We start from the raw sequence: 22958 nt of genomic DNA, 5'->3' as shown, positions 1-22958 counted from the left end.
CCCAATGACACCAAAGACAAGGCATTGTTTACTTCCAATGGACACCATATCATTTTCTACTACCACTGGCCCTAGTCTCCTAAAAACTGAAGGGCTGTAAGCTGGCTCTTTATTTAGGCCACTACTCATCCCAATGAAACCTATGAAAGAGCACAGTTCCTTCCACTGACACCAATGATGGGGCAGAATTCCTTCCACCGACACCAATGATGGGGCAGAATTCCTTCCACCGACACCAATGATGGGGCAGAATTCCTTCCACCGACACCAATGATGGGGCAGAATTCCTTCCACCGACACCAATGATGGGGCAGAATTCCTTCCACTGACACCAATGATGGGGCACTATTCCTCCCAATGACACCAAAGACAGGGCACTATTCCTCCCACTGATAACAATGATGGGGCACTATTCCTCCCACTGACACCAATGATGGGGCACTATTCCTCCCACTGATACCAATGACACCAGGTCATTTTCCACTGGCCCTAGTCCAGCACCCCCTCTAAAATCTGGAGGACAGTAAACTGGCCCTTTCTTTAGACAGTCTGGAGACCCCTGGGCTAGAAACTTGAACTGACAATTTTTTATTTATTTCTTTTTAATGAATACATAACTCTAATAAATTATTCTATATATTATTTCCTGGAGTTCAGCTTCACGGTATGACCACCGTTTGGATCATCTGATACGAGAGAAGGTGCGCCCTCTTGTGAATTCGAAGATGTGCATTCAGATTGGATTTCCTGTTAAAACGTTTCCCGCACTCGTGACAGCAGTACGGCAGGTCCCCGGTGTGAATGATCTCGTGGGCAGCCAGATTCGATTTCAAGGCAAAACATTTCCCGCACACGGAACATGAATATGGCTTCTCTCCCGTGTGAAGCCTCTCGTGTCTGGTCAAGGAGGACTTGTGAAAGAAGCATTCCCCGCACTTGGAACATTTGTAGGGGTATTTCCCCGTGTGAATCTGTTCATGTCGGATAAGGTACGACTTTATCGGGTAACTTTTGCCGCATTCGGAACAAATGAACGGCTTTTCCGCCGAGTGAGTCTTCTGATGGGCAGCAAAATTGGACACTTTGGCAAAGCTTTTCCCGCATTCAGAGCAGGAATAAGGCCTCTCCCCTGTGTGAGTTCTCTGGTGTTCAATGAGGTGGATCCTCTGAGTAAAACATTTCCCGCACTCCGTACACGAGAACGGCTTCTTTCCCGTGTGACACATCTGATGCGAGATGAGATGGCCTTTCTTGGAAAAACATTTCCCACAGTCAGAACAGGAGTATGGCTTCTCCCCTGCGTGACCTCTCCTGTGTGCACCACCCTCTGCTCCTTGGCCAGAGGACTTGCCGCGCCTGTGGGTGGTGCGGGGAGCGGGACCGGGAGAACGTCCTTCGTGTGTAGATGGGTCGTCTGAAGTCAGAGTTTCATCTGTGTACCTCCTGTATCGTCCATCTGGTGGAAAGAAGAAATGTCATTAAAGTGTTCCAAAACCCATAGTGAATGCAGGGTCCGGGGAGAGCGGATATAGTGAATGCAGGGTCCGGGGAGAGCGGATATAGTGAATGCAGGGTCATGAGAGACCGGATATGATGAATGCAGGGTCCGGGGAGAGCGGATATAGTGAATGCAGGGTCCGGGGAGAGCGGATATAGTGAATGCAGGGTCCGGGGAGAGCGGATATAGTGAATGCAGGGTCCGGGGAGAGCGGATATAGTGAATGCAGGGTCATGAGAGACCAGATATGGTGAATGCAGGGTCCGGGGAGAGCGGATATAGTGAATGCAGGGTCCGGGGAGAGCGGATATAGTGAATGCAGGGTCCGGGGAGAGCGGATATAGTGAATGCAGGGTCCGGGGAGAGCGGATATAGTGAATGCAGGGTCCGGGGAGAGCGGATATAGTGAATGCAGGGTCCGGGGAGAGCGGATATAGTGAATGCAGGGTCCAGGGAGAGCGGATATAGTGAATGCAGGGTCATGAGAGACCGGATATGGTGAATGCAGGGTCCGGGGAGAGCGGATATAGTGAATGCAGGGTCCGGGGAGAGCGGATATAGTGAATGCAGGGTCCGGGGAGAGCGGATATAGTGAATGCAGGGTCCAGGGAGAGCGGATATAGTGAATGCAGGGTCCGGGGAGAGCGGATATAGTGAATGCAGGGTCCGGGGATGGGATGGGTGGTGGGCGGATATAGTAAATGCTGGGTCCGGGGTTTAGTAACACTAAGCTTTGACAAAGAAAAAAAACTGGAAGCTGATTGGCTACCATGCTCAGCTGCATCAGATTTTGAACTCTTCACTAAATCAACCCTAAGTCGCCAGTCACACCGCTGAAAATTAAAATCGCGTGATTTGTGTGCAATTTCAGGTGCGATTTCTGAAGACTTTATTGCTACTTGTGAAGATTTTCAACCATGTCTTGTAATTTGCCGCGTGATTTCCATTATATACTATGTATGTGAAATCGCAGCAAAACTGCGTAAAAAGTAATGCAAGAGCTATTTTAGAAATCGCGCTGCAGCAAATCGCACGTTAAGACACCGACATTCACATTCATTAGATGCGATTTGAAATCGCAAATTGAACCTGAATCCGCACCGGGCACTCATACTTTATACTGAAAATATACACTCACTGGCCACTTTATTAGGTCCACCTGTTCAATTGCTTGGTAACACAAATTGCTAATCAGCCAATCACATGGCAGCAACTCAATGCATTTAGGCATCTAGACATGGTGAAGACAACTTGCTGAAGCTCAAACAGAGCATCAGAATGGGGAAGAAAGGGGATTTAAGTGACTGAACATGGGACAGAGTTGGGATGGCAATACGGGCAAGACAGCTTTTGATTGTTCAGCAGCCTCGGGATGGCAGTATGGGCAAGACGGCTTCTGATTGGTCAGCAGTGTCGGGATGGCAGTATGGGCAAGATGGCTTCTGATTGGTCAGCAGTGTCGGGATGGCAGTACGGGCAAGATGGCTTTTGATTGGTCAGCAGTGACGGGATGGCAGTATGGGCAAGACGGCTTCTGATTGGTCAGCAGTGTCGGGATGGCAGTACTGGCAAGACGGCTTCTGATTCGTCAGCAGTGTTGGGATGGCAGTACTGGCAAGACGGCTTCTGATAGGTCAGCAGCGTCGGGATGGCAGTACGGGCAAGATGGCTCTTGATTGGTCAGCACTGTTGGGATGGCAGCATGGGCAAGACAGCTTCTGATTGGTCAGCAGCGTTGGGATGGCAGTACAGGAAAGACAGCTTCTGATTGGTCAGCAGCGTTGGGATGGCAGTACAGGCAAGACAGCTTCTGATTGGTCAGCAGCCTCGGGATGGCAGTATGGGCAAGACGGCTTCTGATTGGTCAGCAGCGGAGGGATGGCAGCACGAGCAAGGCGGCTACTGATTGGTCAGCAGCGGAGGGATGGCAGTACGGGCAAGACGGCTTTTGATTGGTCAGCAGTGTCAGGATGGCAGCACGGGCAAAACAGCTTCTGATTGGTCAGCAGAGTTGGAATGGCAGTACGGGCAAGTCAGCTTCTGATTGGTCAGCAGCGTTGGGATGGCAGTATGGGCAAGACGGCTTTTGATTGTTTAGTAGCCTCGGGATGGTAGTATGGGCAAGATGGCTTCTGATTGGTCATCAGCGGAGGGATGGCAGTACGTGCATGACGGCTTTTGATTGGTCAGCACTATGATGGAGCTGACCAATCATAAACCATCTAGCCCGTACTGTCATCCCTGCATGGAGAGTAGAGAAATCCCCGGCTTTTCCTTCTGTGACAGCATGGGAATCGGCGCAGGGAGGTTTCCCCACACCGCTCCTGTGTGAGCTCACTGCAAAGAATGGCATGCAATTTCAACAGGAATGAGGTGCGATTCCTGCCTGAACTTTTTTTTTTTTTATGGTTGAACTGGATGGACTCTTGTCTTTTTTTCTGTCAGACTGACTATGTAAGATGTCAGGCAAGCCGCACATGAAATCGCACTGATCTACGGCTGTAAAATCACGCTACTCTACATTTCAAAGCCGCATTTGTAGTGAACCCCAGGCTAAAGGAGATGGCTGCTGCAACAAGAAAAGTACGAGACTCATTTCTAATCCCAGTGTTTACTCACCCATGTCGATCACAAGGGGAATTTCCTCCTCAGCTCTGGTGTCTCCAGGATCTGTGAATAAAGATGAGAGTGAAGCCCCCTGTACTGAGATGTATAAGAGACCCCAGAGAAGGTGTGTGTGGGAGGAGACTGGTCACGACTCAATGACATGATGTGAAAAGAGTCAAAGGCAGTTTTTATCATGCGCTTTGCAGGCGCACATAACTCCATGACTGCCTATCATTACAAAAAATCAAAAGAAACCCGAAAGTCATCTCCCGCACAATCTTCTCAGGGGATATTCATGAGATAAGCAACACTCGGGTCTTGCAGCTACACAATGATGGGAAGGAACAAACCACACAGCAAGCAATCATATACTGAAACTGACGCACTGACCACAATAGAAATAAAAAATATGAGTTTTCAGAGCTAAAAAGTCCTCCTTTAGGAGTTCCAATGGTAGGAGAAAAGTGAAGATCTAGCACAGTGTTCAGCCGGTGCAAGACTCTGTGTAGAGGGTGGTGCAGCTCTAAGATAGAATGAACGGAAACATTGTCAAATGGCAACATTTCTTCGAATAACCCATTTATTTATTACATAGTTAGTTTTTTAAAGTGTTACCAAGTCCCGGACCCCGCATTCACTATATCCGCTCTCCCCGTACCCTGCATTCACTATATCCGTTCTCCCCGGACCCTGCATTCACTATATCCGCTCTCCCCGGACCCTGCATTCACTATATCCGCTCTCCCCGGACCCTGCATTCACTATATCCGCTCTCCCCGGACCCTGCATTCACTATATCCGCTCTCCCCGGACCCTGCATTCACTATATCCACTCTCCCCGGACCCTACATTCACTATATCCGCTCTCCCCGGACCCTGCATTCACTATATCCGCTCTCTCCGGACCCTGCATTCACTATATCCGCTCTCCCCGAACCCTGCATTCACTATATCCGCTCTCCCCGAACCCTGCATTCACTATATCCGCTCTCCCCGGACCCTGCATTCACTATATCCGCTCTCCCCGGACCCCGCATTCACTAATACGTTTTCCCCAGACCCCGCATTCACTATATCCGCTCTCCCCGGACCCCGCATTCACTATATCCGCTCTCCCCGGACCCCGCATTCACTATATATGCTCTCCCCGAACCCCGCATTCACTATATCCGCTCTCCCCGGACCCCGCATTCACTATATCCACTCTCCCCGGACCCTGCATTCACTATATCTGATCTCCCACAGTACACAGAACATGGAAATGCAATTATTTTAGTAAATATAAACGACTAAATACCTTTTCTCATCAGCAGTATATAACAGTCTTGTGACTTCTATCAGTGTCCAGCAGAGCACTGGTAGGAGGAGTTTTAATTCTGCACTAGGGGGATGCAGAACCCCTGAGTTCTGTCTGGACAGTGCTGATTGGCCCTGTGCTGACCACATGCACTCTTCCAGTAAAAAAAAAAAAAAACTCTCTAGCACTACGCACTAAACTGAGCATGCGCAGAGTGTCTCCACATGATATGTCTTATCAGGAGATGGGGGAGGGGGTTGGGCAGGCACTGGAAGAAGGGGATGGCTACCCTATCCGGAAGTCAGCGCCTTACACACCGGCTAGGTCAGTTTTCAGTTACAAGGCTGCTGCCCTCATCCAAGCCACAGGGGTCAGTAGGGCTCCCAGGACAGCTCCTGTTACCAATAGCGAGGCACTTCTTCTGATTTTGTATTTCACTCCTCCCCCTACCCTTAGCTCTGCCAAAGGAGGACTTTTTTTAAGCACTGGCTATTGTTAATAGTATCTTTGGGCAACCGGCTGCACAAAAAAAAAAAAAAAAAAGTGCAATGGATGCTTTTCTGCTGGATGCTGAAATTAAAGAGGATCTACTTTCAGTAGCTATATGGTTAGCACTTCTGCCTGGCAGTCTTGGATCATTGGTTCTAATCCCAACCACAGCACCACCTGCCTGGAGTTTGTACCCATATGGACGAAAAATATATTTGAAATGCTACAATTTTGGATATATTCAATATATTTAAAAATTTATATATATATATATATATATATATATATATATATATATATATATACACACACACATACATATATACACACATAATTATAGGCATCATAGGTAGACCTCAGCTATGAGAGACAAAATTAGAAAAAAAATCCAGACAATCACATTGGCTGATTTGGAAAGAATTTATTTGCAAATTATGGTGGAAAATAAGTATTTGGTCACCTAGATTTCTGGCTCTCACAGACCTGTACCTTCTTCTTTAAGAGGCTCCTCTGTCCTGCACTCATTACCTGTATCAATGGCACCTGTTTGAACTTGTTATCAGTATAAAAGTCACCTGTCCACAACCTCAAACAGTCACACTCCAAAATCCACTATGGTGAAGACTAAAAAGCTGTCGAAGGACACCAGAAACAAAATTGTAGACCTGCACCAGGCTGGGAAGACTGAATCTGCAATATGCAAACAGCTTGGTGTGAACAAATCAACTGTGGGAGCAATAATTAGAAAATGGAAGGCATACAAGACCACTGATAATCTCCCTCGATCTGGGGCTCCACGCAAGATCTCACCCCGTGGGGTCAAAATGATCACAAGAACAGTGAGCAAAAATCCCAGGACCACACGGGGGGACCTAGTGAATGACCTGCAGAGAGCTGGGACCAACGTAACAAAGGCTACCATCAGTAACACACTACCCTGCCAGGGACTCAGATCCTGCAGTGCCAGACGTGTCCCCCCGCTTAAGCCAGTACATGTCTGGGCCCGTCTGAAGTTTGCTAGAGAGCATTTGGATGATCCAGAAGAGGATTGGGAGAATGTCATATGGTCAGATGAAACCAAAATACAACTGTTTGGTAGAAACACAACTCGTCGTGTTTGGAGGAGAGAGAATGCTGAGTTGCATCCAAAGAACACCATACCTACTGTGAAGCATGGGGGTGGCAACATCATGCTTTGGGGCTTTTTCTCCGCAAAGGGACAGGACGACTGATCCATATACAGGACAGAATGAATGGGGCCATGTATCGTGAGATTTTGAGTGCAAACCTCCTTCCATCAGCAAGGGCATTGAAGATGAAACATGGCTGGGTCTTCCAACATGACAATGATCCCAAACATACCACCCGGGCAACGAAGGAGTGGCTTCGTAAGAAGCATTTCAAGGTCCTGGAGTGGCCTAGCCAGTCTTCAGATCTCAACCCCATAGAAAACCTTTGGAGGGAGTTGAAAGTCCGTGTTGCCCAGCGACAGCCCCAAAACATCACTGCTCTAGAGGAGATCTGCATGGAGGATGGGCCAACATACCAGCAACAGTGTGTGCCAACCTTGTGAAGACTTACAGGAAACGTTTGACCTCTGTCATTGCCAACAAAGGATATATAACAAAGTACTGAGATGAACTTTTGATATTGACCAAATACTTATTTTCCAGCATAATTTGCAAATAAATTCTTTCCAAATCAGCCAATGTGATTGTCTGGATTTTTTTTCTCATTTTATCTCTCATAGTTGAAGTCTACCTATGATGCCAATTACAGGCCTCTCTCATCTTTTTAAGTGGGAGAACTTGCACAATTGGTGGCTGACTAAATACTTTTTTGCCCCAACACACACACACACCATGTTGAAATGCATTTTTACTACAAAATATAGGAAAACTATTTTTAAAAAAAGGCTACGGGCCATTCACAAAGTGCATCGCTTCTCGCGCATGCGCAGTGGGCACCCGGCTGTCACAGAAGCCGCCGCGGGAAGAAGAAGGAAGGACAACTCCACGGAAGTGGGAGCGGGCACCTGTTAAATTCAGGTACCCACTCCCCCTCCCTCCCCAAAGGTCCGCAGTCTCTGGTAATCCCCTGTACTGTGTCCGCAGTCTCTGGTCATCCCCTGTACTGTGTCCGCAGTCTCTGGTCATCCCCTGTACTGTGTCCGCAGTCTCTGGTCATCCCCTGTACTGTGTCCGCAGTCTCTGGTCATCCCCTGTACTGTGTCCGCAGTCTCTGGTCATCCCCTGTACTGTGTCCGCAGTCTCTGGTCATCCCCTGTACTGTGTCCGCAGTCTCTGGTCATCCCCTGTACTGTGTCCGCAGTCTGTCAGGAAAGATGCCCTGCACTGTCATAAATTGCCGCAAGATCTTCTGTGAGCCTGAAGTTTCTGTACCGGACTAGTGACCCCGATTGCCCTGACTACGCTGCCTTCTCCTGTGATTTGACCCGGATTGCCCTGACTACGCTTCCTTCTCCTGTGATTTGACCTGGATAGCCCTGACTACTCTGCCTTCTCCTTTCCTGACCCCCGGCTTGTTTGACTATCCTGCGGACTGACTTATCCTGCTGACCCTGCGTGTGACCTGACTACTCTTCGCCTGCCGATTCAGTACCTTGCTACCCCACGGAACCACGGTTCGTGACCATCCTGCTAGGTCCGCCGTCATCCTCACATCTGGCTCTCCCGGTACCTGCATACATCCCCGGAGGCTCCCGCTGCCACTGGTAGGCCTGCTCGGAGGTCGTGACCTGGCCCTGGTCTGTTACAAGTCCATCCCCACCATCAGGGGCCCTGGTGAAAGCACAGACCGGGGCTTAGACTCCACGCTCTGGTAGGTCTGTCAAGTGGGCAGCCTGAGGCACCCCCTGGCGGATCATAACACAGTCTCTGGTCATCCCCTGTACTGTGTCTGCAGTCTCTGGTCATCCCCTGTACTGTGTCCGCAGTCTCTGGTCATCCCCTGTACTGTGTCCGCAGTCTCTGGTCATCCCCTGTACTGTGTCCGCAGTCTCTGGTCATCCCCTGTACTGTGTCCGCAGTCTCTGGTCATCCCCTGTACTGTGTCCGCAGTCTCTGGTCATTTCCTGTACTGTGTCTGCAGTCCATTGGTTCAGAATATTTTTTTCTTGTTTTTCTCCTCTAAAACCTAGGAGCGTCTTATGGTCAGGTGCGTCTTATGGAGCGAAAAATACGGTACATGTAAAAATATATATATTTTTAAAAAATATTTTTTTTAAATATATTCTTCAGATTTTTTTTAACATATCTTTTTACATATATTTGTAAATGCATTCCAAAAATGTAGATTTGTATTTTTAGACATACAGTATATTTGAAATGTATTTTTAAAAATAGTTTTCCTATATTTTGTAATAAAAATGCATTTCAACATACATATACATATATATATATATATATATATATATACACACACACACACACATATACATACACACACACACTGTATTTATTGAAATATATCTTGAAATATATTGAATATGGCCAAAATTGTAGCATTTCAAATATATGGCAATAAATTTGGGAGGAATATTTTTATATTATATTTCAAATATATTTGTCTTCCATGTGGGTATGTTCTCCCTGTGCCTGTGTGGGTTTCCTCCGGGTACTCCGGTTTCCTCCCACACTCCAAAGACATGCTGGTAGGTTACTTGGCTCCTGTCTAGATTGGCCCTAGTATGTGTATGTATGAATGTGAGTTAGGGACCTTAGATTGTACGCCCCTTGAGGGTTAGGGACTGATCTGAATGTACAATATATATGTAAAGCGCTGCGTACATTGACGGCGATATATAAGTACCTGAAATAAACACATTTTTATTTCCCCTATGGCATCAAGTACATGTAGTACTTAGTGAAAAAGTGCTTCCTAACCCTAGTTATGAGGGCCCATCTCCCACCCTGCCTGGAGTTTGTATGTTCTCTCTGTGCCTGTGTGGGTTTCCTCCAGGTACTCCGGTTTCCTCGCTTCCCCTACTATCCTGCCGTGGCTGATCTGGCAAAGCAAAGGAGGCAGCCAATTGGTAGCTGCAAGTGTCTCAGCAGTGGGCACTTTACTGAGACAAGCGACAGCAAGAGGAATGCAGAGGCTGACACGTCCTCCTTCCCTCTGCATTCCTCTTGCCGTCGCTTGTCTCACAGCCGAGATAACCTGTAGCTATGAATCAGCCTTCTCCTTCACAGCGCTCTCAGATCAGCCATGGCAGGAGAGAAGGGAGGGCGGGGGAGGACCTCATGATGTATGATTTGACGATCATTGAGTCGAAAATCGGTAGTTTTTCACAAATGTTCCAATGTGCCCGATCACCGAAAAGGGGAGGAACCACAAAAATCGGCCAGTGCCATTGACCCACTAACAGAGCGCAAATTGGCTGATTATTCTTAGGTCCAATTTTTGGATGAAAAATTTCGACCCATGTATGACCGCCATTAGTCCCATAGGAGACAGAACTGTTAAAAGAACATGATGATTTTCCTTGGGTATGATTTTTTTTCAGCAGGTAGCCTTTATTACTCACCAGTGCCAATCTCTATAGGAATTTCCTCCTCTTTAATTATTATGCGTTCTTTCTCTTCCTCCTCCTCAACTGGAGTGTCTGTCAGAGTCATTCTGGTGTCTGTGAATAAAGAGGAGCGTGAAGCCCCCTGTACTGAGATGTATGAGAGACCAGTGGAGGGATTGGCAGAGAGGGATGGAGGACACTGAGTGGAAGCCAGTGGAGGGATTGGCCGAGAGGGATGGAGGACACTGAGTGGAAGCCAGTGGAGGGATTGGCCAAGAGGCGTGGAAGACACTGAGTGGAGGCCAGTGGAGGGATTGGCAGAGAGGGGTGGAGGACACTGAGTGGAGGCCAGTGGAGGGATTGGCAGAGAGGCGTGGAAGACACTGAGTGGAGGCCAGTGGAGGGATTAACAGAGAGGGGTGGAGGACACTGAATGGAGGCCAGTGGAGGGATTGGCAGGGAGGGGTGGAGGACACTGAGTGGAGGCCAGTGGAGGGATTGGCAGGGAGGGGTGGAGGACACTGAATGGAGGCCAGTGGAGGGATTGGCAGAGGAGGGATGGAGGACACGGAGTGGAGGGATTGGCAGAGAGGGGTGGAGGACACTGAATGGAGGCCAGTGGAGGGATTGGCAGGGAGGGGTGGAGGACACTGAGTGGTGACCAGTGGAGGGATTGGCAGAGAGGTTTGGAGGACACTGAATGGAGGCCAGTGCAGGGATTGGCAGAGAGGGGTGGCAGATATGGAATGGTTAGTAAGGTGGATGAGTCTGGCAGCAGCATCCATGTTAGACACTTCTCTGGATTTAGTGTTTATTCCTCACCTGGGCTGATCTCTGGAGGGATCTCCTTTTTCATTGTCACACATGTCCCTTCCTCCTTGACCTTGACATTCCTGTGGGCGGTTCTTGAGTCTTTGGATAAAGAAGAGAGTGAAGCCCCCAGTGCCGAGATGTAGGAGGGACCCCAGAGGGTTTGTCTGGATGGCGACTGATTACGTCTCTTGGCTGGTAACGTGCGATTAAAAGCTGTGAAGAGCTGGTGCTTAACAGGGTGTGGTGGCTCCCGACTCCCCCACTGGGCACAGACTGTCTCTTCATTACCTTCTAGTGACAGAGAAGGAAGGGGGGAGAAGAGTCACATAGTTAGTCTGGCTGAAAAATGACAAAAGTCCATCGAGTTCGACCAATAAAGAAAAAAAAAAAAGTAAAACAGTTGATCCAGAAGAAGGCAAAAAACCCAGCAAAGCATGATCCAATTTGCTCCTGCTGGGGAAAAATTTCTTCCTGATCCCCCGAGAGGCAATCGGATATTCCCTGGATCAACTTTACCTATAAATGTTATATCCAGTTATATTCTGTGTATCCAAGAAAGAATCCAGGACTTTCCTACAGCAATCCACTGAGCTGGCCAGAACCCACTCTTGAGGGAGTCAATTCCACATTCTCACAGCTCTTACTGTGAAGAAACCTTTCCGTATTCAGAGATTAAATCTCTTTTCCTCCAGACGTAAAGCGTGCCCCCTTGTCCTCTGTGATGACCTCAGGGTGAATAACTACACCGAGTTCACAATATGAACCACTGATGTATTATACATGGAGATCATATCCCCCTTTATGTATTATACATGGCGATCATATCCCCCCCTTATGTATTATACATGGAGATCATATCCCCCTTTATGTATTATACATGGCAATCATATCCCCCCCCTTATGTATTATACATGGCGATCATATCCCCCCCTTATGTAATATACATGGTGATCATACCCCCACTTATGTATTATACATGGAGATCATACCCCCACTTATGTATTATACATGGAGATCATATCCCCCCCTTATGTATTATACATGGTGATCATATCCCCTTATGTATTATACATGGAAAACATATCCCCCCTTATGCATTATACATGGAGATCATATCCCCCCCTTATGCATTATACATGGAGATCATATCCCCCCCCCCTTATGTATTACACATGGAGATCATATCCCCCCTTATGTATTACACATGGAGATCATATCCCCCCTTATGTATTACACATGGAGATCATATCCCCCCTTATGTATTATACATGGAGAACATATCCCCCCCCTTATGTATTATAAATGGAGATCATATCCCCCCCCTTATGTATTATACATGGAGATCATATCCCCCCCCCTTATGTATTATACATGGAGAACATATCCCCCCCTTATGTATTATACATGGGGATCATATCCCCACTTATGTATTATACATGGAGATCATACCCTCACTTATGTATTATACATGGAGATCATATCCCCCCCTTATGTATTATACATGGAGATCATATCCCCCCCTTATGTATTATACATGGAGATCATATCCCCCCCTTATGTATTATACATGGTGATCATTTAACCCCTTATGTATTATACATGGCGAACATATCCCCCCTTATGTATTATACATGGAGAACATATCCCCCCTTATGTATTATACATGGCGATCATATCCCCCCTTATGTATTATACATGGAGATCATATCCCCCCTTATGTATTATACATGGAGATCATATCCCCCCCTTATGTATTATGCATGGAGATCATTTCCCCCCCTTATGTATTATACATGGAGATCATATCCCCCCTTATGTATTATACATGGAGATCATATCCCCCCCTTATGTATTATACATGGTGATCATTTAACCCCTTATGTATTATACATGGCGAACATATCCCCCCTTATGTATTATACATGGAGAACATATCCCCCCTTATGTATTATACATGGCGATCATATCCCCCCTTATGTATTATACATGGCGATCATATCCCCCCTTATGTATTATATATGGAGATCATATCCCCCTTATGTACTGTATTATACATGGAGATCAGATCCCCCTTATGTAATATACATGGTGATCATACCCCCACTTATGTATTATACATGGAGATCATACCCCCACTTATGTATTATACATGGAGATCATACCCCCACTTATGTATTATACATGGAGATCATATCCCCCCCTTATGTATTATACATGGTGATCATATCCCCTTATGTATTATACATGGAAAACATATCCCCCCTTATGTATTATACATGGACATCATATCCCCCCCCTTATGTATTATACATGGACATCATATCCCCCCCCTTATGTATTATACATGGACATCATATCCCCCCCCCCCTTATGTATTATACATGGAGATCCTATCCCCCCCCTTATGTATTATACATGGAGATCATATCCCCCCCTTATGTATTATACATGGTGATCATACCCCCCTTATGTATTCTACATAGTGATCATATCCCCCCTTATGTATTATACATAGAAATCATATCCCCCCCCCCCTTATTATACATGGTGATCATATTCCTCCTTATGCATTATACATGGAGATCATATCCCCCCTTATGTATTATACATGGAGATCATACCCCCCTTATGTATTATACATGGGGATCATATCCCCCCTTATGTATTATACATGGTGATCATATCCCCCCTTATGTATTATACATGTTGAGAGTGTTTTAGTAACTCAACAAGGAGAGTCTGGGACTCGTAGTCAGTCTTTATTCACTCACCTGTGCTGATCTCTGGAGGTGCTCCATGCTTTAGTTCATCACCGCTCAGTTGAGTCTCTTTTGCTTCCTCCTCTTCAATCCTCGCACATTCTTCCTCCTCCTCCTCAGCTTTGACGTCTCTCTGAGTGGTTCTGGTGTCTCCAGGGTCTTGGAATAAAGATGAAAGTGGGCCGGATAATCTCCTGCAGTACCACATCCTCCTTCCATCGTCGACCCTCAATGTTTTTGAACCCCATTTATCTGCCGGGCTTAATTACTTAAGACCAGTGGTGTCAAACTGGCGGAACTCCAGCTGTTGCAAAACTACAAATCCCATCATGCCTCTGCCTTTGAGAGTCATGCTTGTAACTGTCAGCGTTGCAATGCCTCATGGGAATTGTAGTTTGGCAACAGCTGGAGGGCTGCCAGTTTGACACCCGTGCTTTAGGCAATAGGTGTACGCTTGGTGTTCTTTCCACTGGTGGTGCTGCCCCACCACCCTCTCCTTTCCGCCTCCCCCCTTTTTCCTCCCTTCCATCCTCCACCCCTTTTTTTTCTTCTTCTTCTCTCTCCCTTTCAGTCTTTTTTATACTTACACATCTCTTATCGTCCATCCCGTATACTCCTCCACATTGCTTCGGGTTTTATGGCAGGCTATTGATTAACAAAGGATCTAGACTCTTGGAAGTCTATTGGCCTACAAATTTGGCTCAAGATGGGTTTATGTCATACCCATGTTCAATATCCTAGACCGGGGGTCTCCAAACTATGGCCTTCCAGGTGTTGAGGAACTACAAGTCCCATGAAGCCTTACAAGACTCTGACAGCCACAGGCAAGACTCCCAGAGACAGAGGCATGATGGGACTTGTAGTACTTCAACAACTGAAGGGCCATAGTTTGGAGACCCCTGGCCTAGACTTAAAGTATTACTAAACCCACAGCAGTACAATCAGTCTGTATACGCAGTAAAGCGTGCTTGCTATACTCACTGTGGAACCTAAGGGTTTAATCCTCTGCGTTGTGTAAAAAGGATGTTTGATCCTCCCCTTCTTCCCAATCCATCTCTTGACAGAACAGAGCCTTGGGGGCAAGCTGCACATGCTCAGTTTGGGGTGTATTACTAGAAAGTTTTTTTTTTTTTCTTCGGAGGGTGCATGTGATCAGCACAATGCCAATCAGCACTGTCCAGATAGAGGGTCAGGGGCCATGCAGCCTCATAGGACAATCAGGAGAGAATGAAAGCTCCTCCTAAAAGCTTTAACCAGTGCTCCGCTGGACAGTGATAGAAGTCACAAGACTGCTATATACTGCTGATGAGAAAAGGGATTTAGCCGTTTATATTTACTAAAATAATTGCATTTCCATGTTGTGTGTACTGTGGGAGACCAGATATAGTGATTGCAGGGTCCAGGGAGAGCGGATATTGTGAATGCAGGATCCGGGGAGAGAGAATATAGTGAATGCGGGGCCCGGAGAGAGCAGATAAAGTGAATCCGGGGTCCGGAGAGAGCGGATATAGTGAATGCAGGGTCCGGGCAGAGCGGATATAGTAAATGCATGGTCCTGAGAGAGCGGATATAGTGAATGCATGGTCCAGGGAGAGCGGATATAGTGAATGCAGGGTCCGGGGAGAGCGGATATAGTGAATGCAGGGTCCGGGGAGAGCGGATATAGTGAATGCAGGGTCCGGGGAGAGCGGATATAGTGAATGCAGGGTCCGGGGAGAGAGGATATAGTGAATGCAGGGTCCGGGGAGAGAGGATATAGTGAATGCAGGGTCCGGGGAGAGAGGATATAGTGAATGCAGGGTCCAGCGAGAGCGGATATAGTGAATGCAGGGTCCGGGGAGAGTGGATATAGTGAATGCATGGTCCGGGGAGAGCGGATATAGTGAATGCATGGTCCGGGGAGAGCGGATATAGTGAATGCATGGTCCGGGGAGAGCGGATATAGTGAATGCATGGTCCGGGGAGAGCGGATATAGTGAATGCATGGTCCGGGGAGAGCGGATATAGTGAATGCATGGTCCGGGGAGAGCGGATATAGTGAATGCATGGTTAGCACTTCCGCCTGGCAGTACTATGGTCGTTGGTTCGAATCCCAACCACGCCACCACCTGTCTGGAGTTTGCATGTTCTCCCTGTGCCTGCGTGGGTTTCCTCCTACACTCCAAAGACAGGTAGGTGAATTTGATCCTGTCGAAATTGGCCCTAGTATGTATGAATGTGAGTTAGGGACCTTAGATTGTATGCCCCTTGAGGATTAGGGACTTATGTGAATGTACAATATATATGTAAAGCACTACGTAAACTGACGGCGCTATATAAGTACCTGAAATAAATAATTAATAAAAAAATATAGACAAGAGTGAAGCCCCTTGTACTGAGATGTATGAGAGACCCCAGAGAGTGTGTGTGGGGAGGAGACTGGTCATGTCTCAATGACATGATGTGAGGAGGAGAGGCGGAGTCTAATAGAGGCTGATGGCTCCTGACCCCCCCACTGGGCACATACTGTCCCCCCATTACTGTCTACTGACAGAGGAGGGGGGAGAAGAAGAGATGGTTGTAGGGACTGAACAAGGAGGATCTGGGACTCTTCTCTGGATTTACTGTTTATTACATGCCCATCTCTAGTGCTTCTCCAAAGCTTCTCTCATCCGCAGGGAACTCTCTACCTCAATCTGTCCAGCTATCTCCTACTCTGGCTGCCTTTAGGCGATCCCCGAAAACTCATTTCTTCAGGGAAGCCTATCACTCCTCTAACTAACTGAACTTTAATCACTTTCAACAGCTAATCCCCCACAGTTATAACCATTTGTACCACCTGCCCCACCCTATTAGATTGTAAGCTCTTATGAGTAGGGCCTTCTGAACCCTCTTGTATCTTACTGTATTTTAACTATACCGTCTCCCTTTATATTATAAAGCGCTGAGCAAACTGTTGACACTATAGAAATCCTGCATTATAACAATAATAATAATATTACCTGTGTTGATCTTTGGAACTATTTCATGCTCCTTGCATGGCTCATCACCTCCCATGTTCCCCTTTTCTGTTTCTTCTTTCACTTTAACAACAATAAGATCTTCACCCTGAATAAGACAAACATAAACCTGGAACATTATATTAAATAAAAAACTGAACAATGTTACTCAACAAGAAGACTCTCAGTCCAACCTACCTGATCCTCCTGAGGGATCTCCTGATGTTCCTGTGTGGAGTCCCGGGAATACAGAGGACGGGGACATCTCTCTGGTGGGTTCCCATTACTGGATCCATCTGTAGGAAACACACACACTGACTGAATACATTGTTTCTATGTCTTTATATCAGAGGATGTGTGTATCTAGGTGGATCCTCCATACTCTTCTCTCCTTTCCAAGAAATAAAAGTCTCCTCTTACCCGGTGATGTGAGGGGAGGCCGGTTCTCCATCACCTTGTAGAGATCCGTGTGTCCTTCTAAATACTTCCACTCCTCCAGTGTTTCTATATCTTTATATCAGAGGATGTGTGTATCTAGGTGGATCCTCAATACAACAAATGAAAGTCTCCTCTTACCCGGTGATATGAGGGGCGGCCGGTTCTTCATCATGACGTTCTCCTACAGATCCTTGCGTCCATCTAAATACTTCCACGCTCTTCTGGATGACGGAGTCTGTAGTTCAAATAAAGGTTGGGTGGTAAAGCTCACATAAAATCAATGTTATCGAATCAGTTACTGACCATAGATCTATCTGCATAATATAAAGTGAGAAGGGCACACTCGGTTTGTTGTCGAGGTTACAAGAGGATTCTCACAGATACTCAACTTTACATCTTCAGGTCTCATATTCCACCTTCTTCTTTGCTCTCCTCATTCCCGAGGCCTTGCTCATGAGGCAAAGTGCAGCAAAAATCTGTGGTGTTGTGGACAAGTGCCCTTTCTCACAGTAGGATCTCAAACCCATAGTGACACTAGGAACTAGGGTTGCACCAATACCGGGTACTTGCACTCATGCGAATGCTTCCGATACCCGAAACCGATACCTTTGCGTTGCGATATGAGCCCATGCAAAATGATGGACTCCAATCGCACTGCAAAGAATGGCATGCGATTTGAACAGGAATGCTTTGCAATTCATGTCCGAATCGCAGGCAGTTTCCCCTACCACTCCAGTGTGATCCCAGTATAGAAAGACTTGGAAGCGCCATCTAAGTGTGGCAATAGGCAAACTAAGTTTTTATTAACTCACATGTTAAAAGTACATAACATACCTTGCATGTCAAATCCGGTCGCTTCCGGTGCTCACAGGGCTGGAGATGTAGAAATTTCCAGGACCCCTGTGGGTATAGGGAGGCAGTGATGTCAGCTTTGGGGTGGCCCACCTATACATTTCCTCCAGCCCTGTGAGCACCGGAAGTGAAAGCGGGAAATAATCCCAACCCCACACAACCCGCAGGGAGCTTGAGATGGTTTCTTTCCCATGAGGAGGGCCCTCAGGACCCCCATCATACCAGCAGAGATACTATATAACCCAGCCATCCCAGCTAGAATTAAATGATGGTGGATCACCGATATTAGACACCGATAAATACATGGAAACAGACACCAGAAGAAAGCGCCCCAGTTTGGTGCATTACCGTAACACTTTATTATATACGCTGCTCAAACAAATAAAAGGAAGACTTTGAAAACCCATCAGATCTCAATGGGGAAAAATATGGAGCTGGATATTTATACTGATATGGACTGGGTGATGTGTTAGGAACGTAAGGATGCCCCATCATTTTATGAAAATGATCGACCTACAGAGGACTGAATTCAAAGACACCCCGAAAATCAAAGTGAAAAAATGATGCAGCAGGCGAGTCCATTCTGCTGAAATCTCATTGCAGGAACTCAGAATGGTTCTCTACTGAGTTCATATGGCTCCCATGTGCTTATATGCATGCCTGGCAACGTTGGGGCATGCTCCTAATGAGACGACGGATGGTGCCCTGGGGGATTTCCTCCCAGATCTGGACCAGGGCATCACTGAGCTCCTGGACAGTCTGAGGTGCAACCTGGCGGCATCGGATGGACCAAAACATGATATCCCAGAGGCGTTCTATTGGATTTAGGTCAAGCGAGCGTGGGGGCCATTCAATGGTATCAATTCCTTCATCCTCCAGGAACTGCCTGCATACTCTTAACACATGAGGCCAGGCATTGTCGTGCACCAGGAGGAACCCAGGACCCGCTGCACCAGGAGGAACCCTGGACCCACTGCACCACCGTAGGGTCTGACAATGGGTCCAAGGATTTCATCCCGATACATAATGGCAGTCAGGGTGCCATTGTCTAGCCTGTAGAGGTCTGTGTGTCCCTCCATGGATATGCCTCCCCAGACAATCACTGACCCACCACCAAAACGGTCATGCTGAACCATGTTACAGGCAGCAGAACGTTCTCCACGGCTTCTCTAGACCCTTTCACGTCTGTCACATGTGCTCAGGGTGAACCTGCTGTCATCTGTGAAAAGCACAAGGGCACCAGTGGTGGACCTGCCAATTCTGGTGGTCAACGGCAAATGCCAATCGAGCTCTATGGTGCCGGGCAGTGAGCACAGGGCCCACTAGTGGACGTCGGTGCCCTCAGGCCACCCTCATGAAGTCTGTTTCTGATTGTTTGGTCAGAGACATTCACACCAGTGGCCTGCTGGAGGTCATTTTGTTGGGCTCTGGCAGTGCTCACATTGTTCCTCCTTGCACAAAGGAGCAGATACCGGTTCTGCTGATGGGTTAAGGACCTTCTACGTCCCTGTTCAGCTCTCCTAGAGTAACTGCCTGTCTCCTGGAATCTCCTCCATGCTCTTAAGACTGTGCAGGGAGACACAGCAAACTTTCTGGCAATGGCATGTATTGATGTCCATCCTGGAGGAATTGCAAGCAACGGAGGATGTCACCAGCACACCAAGGATCACCAATATGGGTCCAAAAGTTTTCATGAACGATCACACAGTTACAGCAAGGCAATGACCCCGAGGCCCTGTGAGACTCCGAAACGTTGCCTTGCTGTAACTATGTGATCATTCATGAAAACCTTTGGACCCATATTGGTGATCCTCGGTGCGCTGGTGACATTCTCCCTTGCTGATTCTGTTTGGTTCCAGCCGACAGTCGCTGCAGCACCCACTTATACACACAGCCATTTTTAACGCAGGAACGTGTGCGTTTGGATTGTACATTTGCAATCTGGAGGAGTTGGACTGCCTGTGCAACCTCTGTAGGGTCCAGGTATGGCCTCATGCTACCAGTAGTGACACTGACCCTAGCCAAATGCAAAACTAGTGAAAACCAGTCAGAAAAGATGAGTAGGGAAAAAAATGTCAGTGGCCTCCACCTGTAAAACCCTTCCTGTTTTGGGGGTCATCTCATTGTTGCCCATCTAGTGCACCTGTTGTTAATTTCATGAACACCAAAGATGCTGAAACTGATTACTTGCTACTTACCTGACCAGATCACTATCCCAGGAGTTTCATTGACTTGATGCTAGATTCTGATTACAAAGAGTTCCTTTCATTTTTTTGAGCCGTGTAGATAAAGGGAAGAATTCCAAACTACTCACAAAGATAAACAGTCAATTGCTTGTAAACATCCAACAGGCCACTGGGAGCACATCCATCCACCAGGGTACAGCCTCAGAGTAGCTCTGAGGAAGAGGGTTTCACCCTCGAAACTTGTAAGCTGTGCCCTGGTGGATGGACGGTCTCCCGGTGGCTTGCTGGACTTTTACATAAAATTGACTGTTTGCCTTTGTGAGTAGTTTGGCATGCTTCCTTTTATCTATTCAAGTCTTACAGTAATGCAGTAGGCTGGTGCGCTTTCTTCTTGTGTCTGTTTCCATGTATCAATCGGTGTCTAATATCTGTGATCGTCCATCATTCAAGTCTTCTAGCTGGAATGGCTGGTTGTATAGTATCCCTGCTGGTATGATGGGGGTCCTGAGGGCCCTCCTCATGGGAAAGAAACAAAACCAAGCTCCCATTGGGTAGTGTGGGGTTGGGATTATTTCCTTGGTGTGGAGGCAACCAAGGGCCCAGTGCTTCTCAACTCAAGCAGTTCTACCTTGTCTGGCTAGGGACTGGGAAGGTACAGAGCCCGCTGTGTTAAGCATTCCCTGGGAGTGTCAACTAGAGGATGTTCCTAGTAGGGTTGCCCCGATAACACCGGTGGGTATGAGTACTGATATTTTTGGTCAAGTGTTCGCCGATAACGAGTACCAGTACCTTTGCCTAGTTTCTTCCCCGAACTGAAGAAAGCAGTAAGGCCTCTCCAAGTGTTGGACATCAGAGTGGTGGCTATTTCGACAGTAATGGCTTGTCAAGATTGAACATGAGCCTGCCCCGACTCTTGGTGTGGACTGTATATCATAAGTGCCCTTTTTCTGTAGCGTGGACTTAACCCAAACCATAAGAACATAGTCCAAACCATAGCTCCACTCAAGACTCACTCCTCACATCATACGTAGACAACCTGGGTTCTAGCTACTGTAGCCCATCTCCATCAAAGATATGGAAAAACAACAGCCACACTCCAAACATATCCCCTCTCGCTGTATTTGCCAACGGTCAACCAAAAGGACCACATGTCTCCACCCAAAAACCAACCTTCCTTCCTCTATCCTTGTGAGCAAACCAGGAGGGATGAAACCCATCATTAAAGGTTTGTGTTCAGATGGAGCCATGTGGTATGAAGTCATTGTGTTGACAATCAATAAACAAAGCAGGAGGAGCCAAGTAGGAAGTAAATATTCCATGGAAAATCATTCCGATGGCAAGCAGATCTTCTACTGTAAGCATATGAAGCACCAGCCCAGCAGCGAGTGTCCGTAGAATGGATTCTGGAAGCTCAGCCATTGTGATCCAAGCACCGTGTCAATGGCGTGCAACATCTCTACTGACCAACTTTTTTTTTTTTTACAATAAATCCCCACAAATCCACGATGGTCACTATTCCACCCATCCAGCTTTCAGCCAACGACCCGTCTCAACCTATAAAAGATTGATGGGGGGAAGAAAACGAGCGAGTGACTCAATTCACCATCGACAGACACAGGTTGTGTCTTTCCTAAGAATACATCCCCCAGAGCCCCCCATCCAATGGTCCACCCATCAGAGGACTTGCAGGAAGATGATTTATTGGGGTGACATGACCCATCCAGGACACACACAGTGCTGGGACCCCCTTCTCTCATAGTAACAATATTAATTATTATTATTACCTCCTCCTCCTCCCTGGGCACACACTCCCCAGCCGAACCTCCACCACCAGCTGCTGGAAATGAAGAGCAGAGTTCCTGTAAGTTTTCTGGGTCTTTTTTTTTTTTTTTTTTAAACTTGAGCTACAAGAAAATGGCCGACCACCTTCACGCCTGACTGGCTCTTCTTTCTCTCTGCGCACGCGTGAGCTACAAGAAAATGGCCTCCCACGCTCACGCCCATTTCTTCTCTCACTGCGCACGCGTGAGTTTAAGGTTTCTAGTGCTGTCTTAACTAGAAACCCCGCCCACTGGGCTTCACTACGCGGAGCGACCGCTAGAGAACAGAGCTACAATGTAACATGTCCCCCTTCCGAAGAGAGGTTTCCATTATCTTGTAGCGCAAGAACAATTTATGAAAAACATATAACGTTACATAGATGATTTATAAATAATCATTTTAAAATAATATAATTTTAAATAAATAATTCATATGAAAAAATTTGAATATAAATATAATTTATAACTAAGAACAATAATTATAATAATATATATCTCTATCTAGCTAATATTTATATATTTATTGTATACCATATATATAGATATATATATTGCATTTATTTAGTGTATTTTATATATATATATATATATATATATATATATATATATATATATATATATATATATATATATATAAATTTTCTTATAGTATATAATTGTTTATATATATATATATATATATATATA

At 46.6% G+C, this 22958-nt stretch overlaps 1 protein-coding gene across 2 annotated transcripts; it reads right to left on the bottom strand.

The window, feature by feature from the left end:
* Positions 1–572: 572 nt before the first annotated feature.
* LOC149466302 (uncharacterized) lies at positions 573–22376 on the bottom strand. 2 transcript variants are annotated; one of them, XM_089672947.1, is made up of 9 exons: positions 22236–22376; positions 17552–17648; positions 17174–17271; positions 16979–17084; positions 14010–14156; positions 11248–11529; positions 10441–10539; positions 4118–4168; positions 573–1456 (listed from the first exon to the last, which is right to left on the bottom strand). In XM_089672947.1, the coding sequence occupies exons 2-9, from the start codon at positions 17583–17585 to the stop codon at positions 660–662; spliced, it is 1614 nt and encodes a 537-aa protein (XP_089529073.1). In that variant the 5' UTR covers positions 17586–17648; positions 22236–22376; the 3' UTR covers positions 573–659. The 2 variants fall into 2 exon arrangements, with proteins under 2 accessions (XP_089529073.1, XP_089529075.1); XM_089672949.1 differs by lacking the exons at positions 4118–4168; positions 10441–10539.
* Between the last annotated feature and the right edge of the window lie 582 nt (positions 22377–22958).

This window comes from Staurois parvus, unplaced genomic scaffold (genome assembly GCF_062004578.1).
Source record: "Staurois parvus isolate SC_StPar_1 unplaced genomic scaffold, SC_StPar_1.0 ptg000132l, whole genome shotgun sequence".
NCBI classification, from domain to species: domain Eukaryota; kingdom Metazoa; phylum Chordata; class Amphibia; order Anura; family Ranidae; genus Staurois; species Staurois parvus.
Note: the sequence above shows the minus strand (reverse complement) of the source record. Positions and strands in the feature narration are given on the sequence as shown.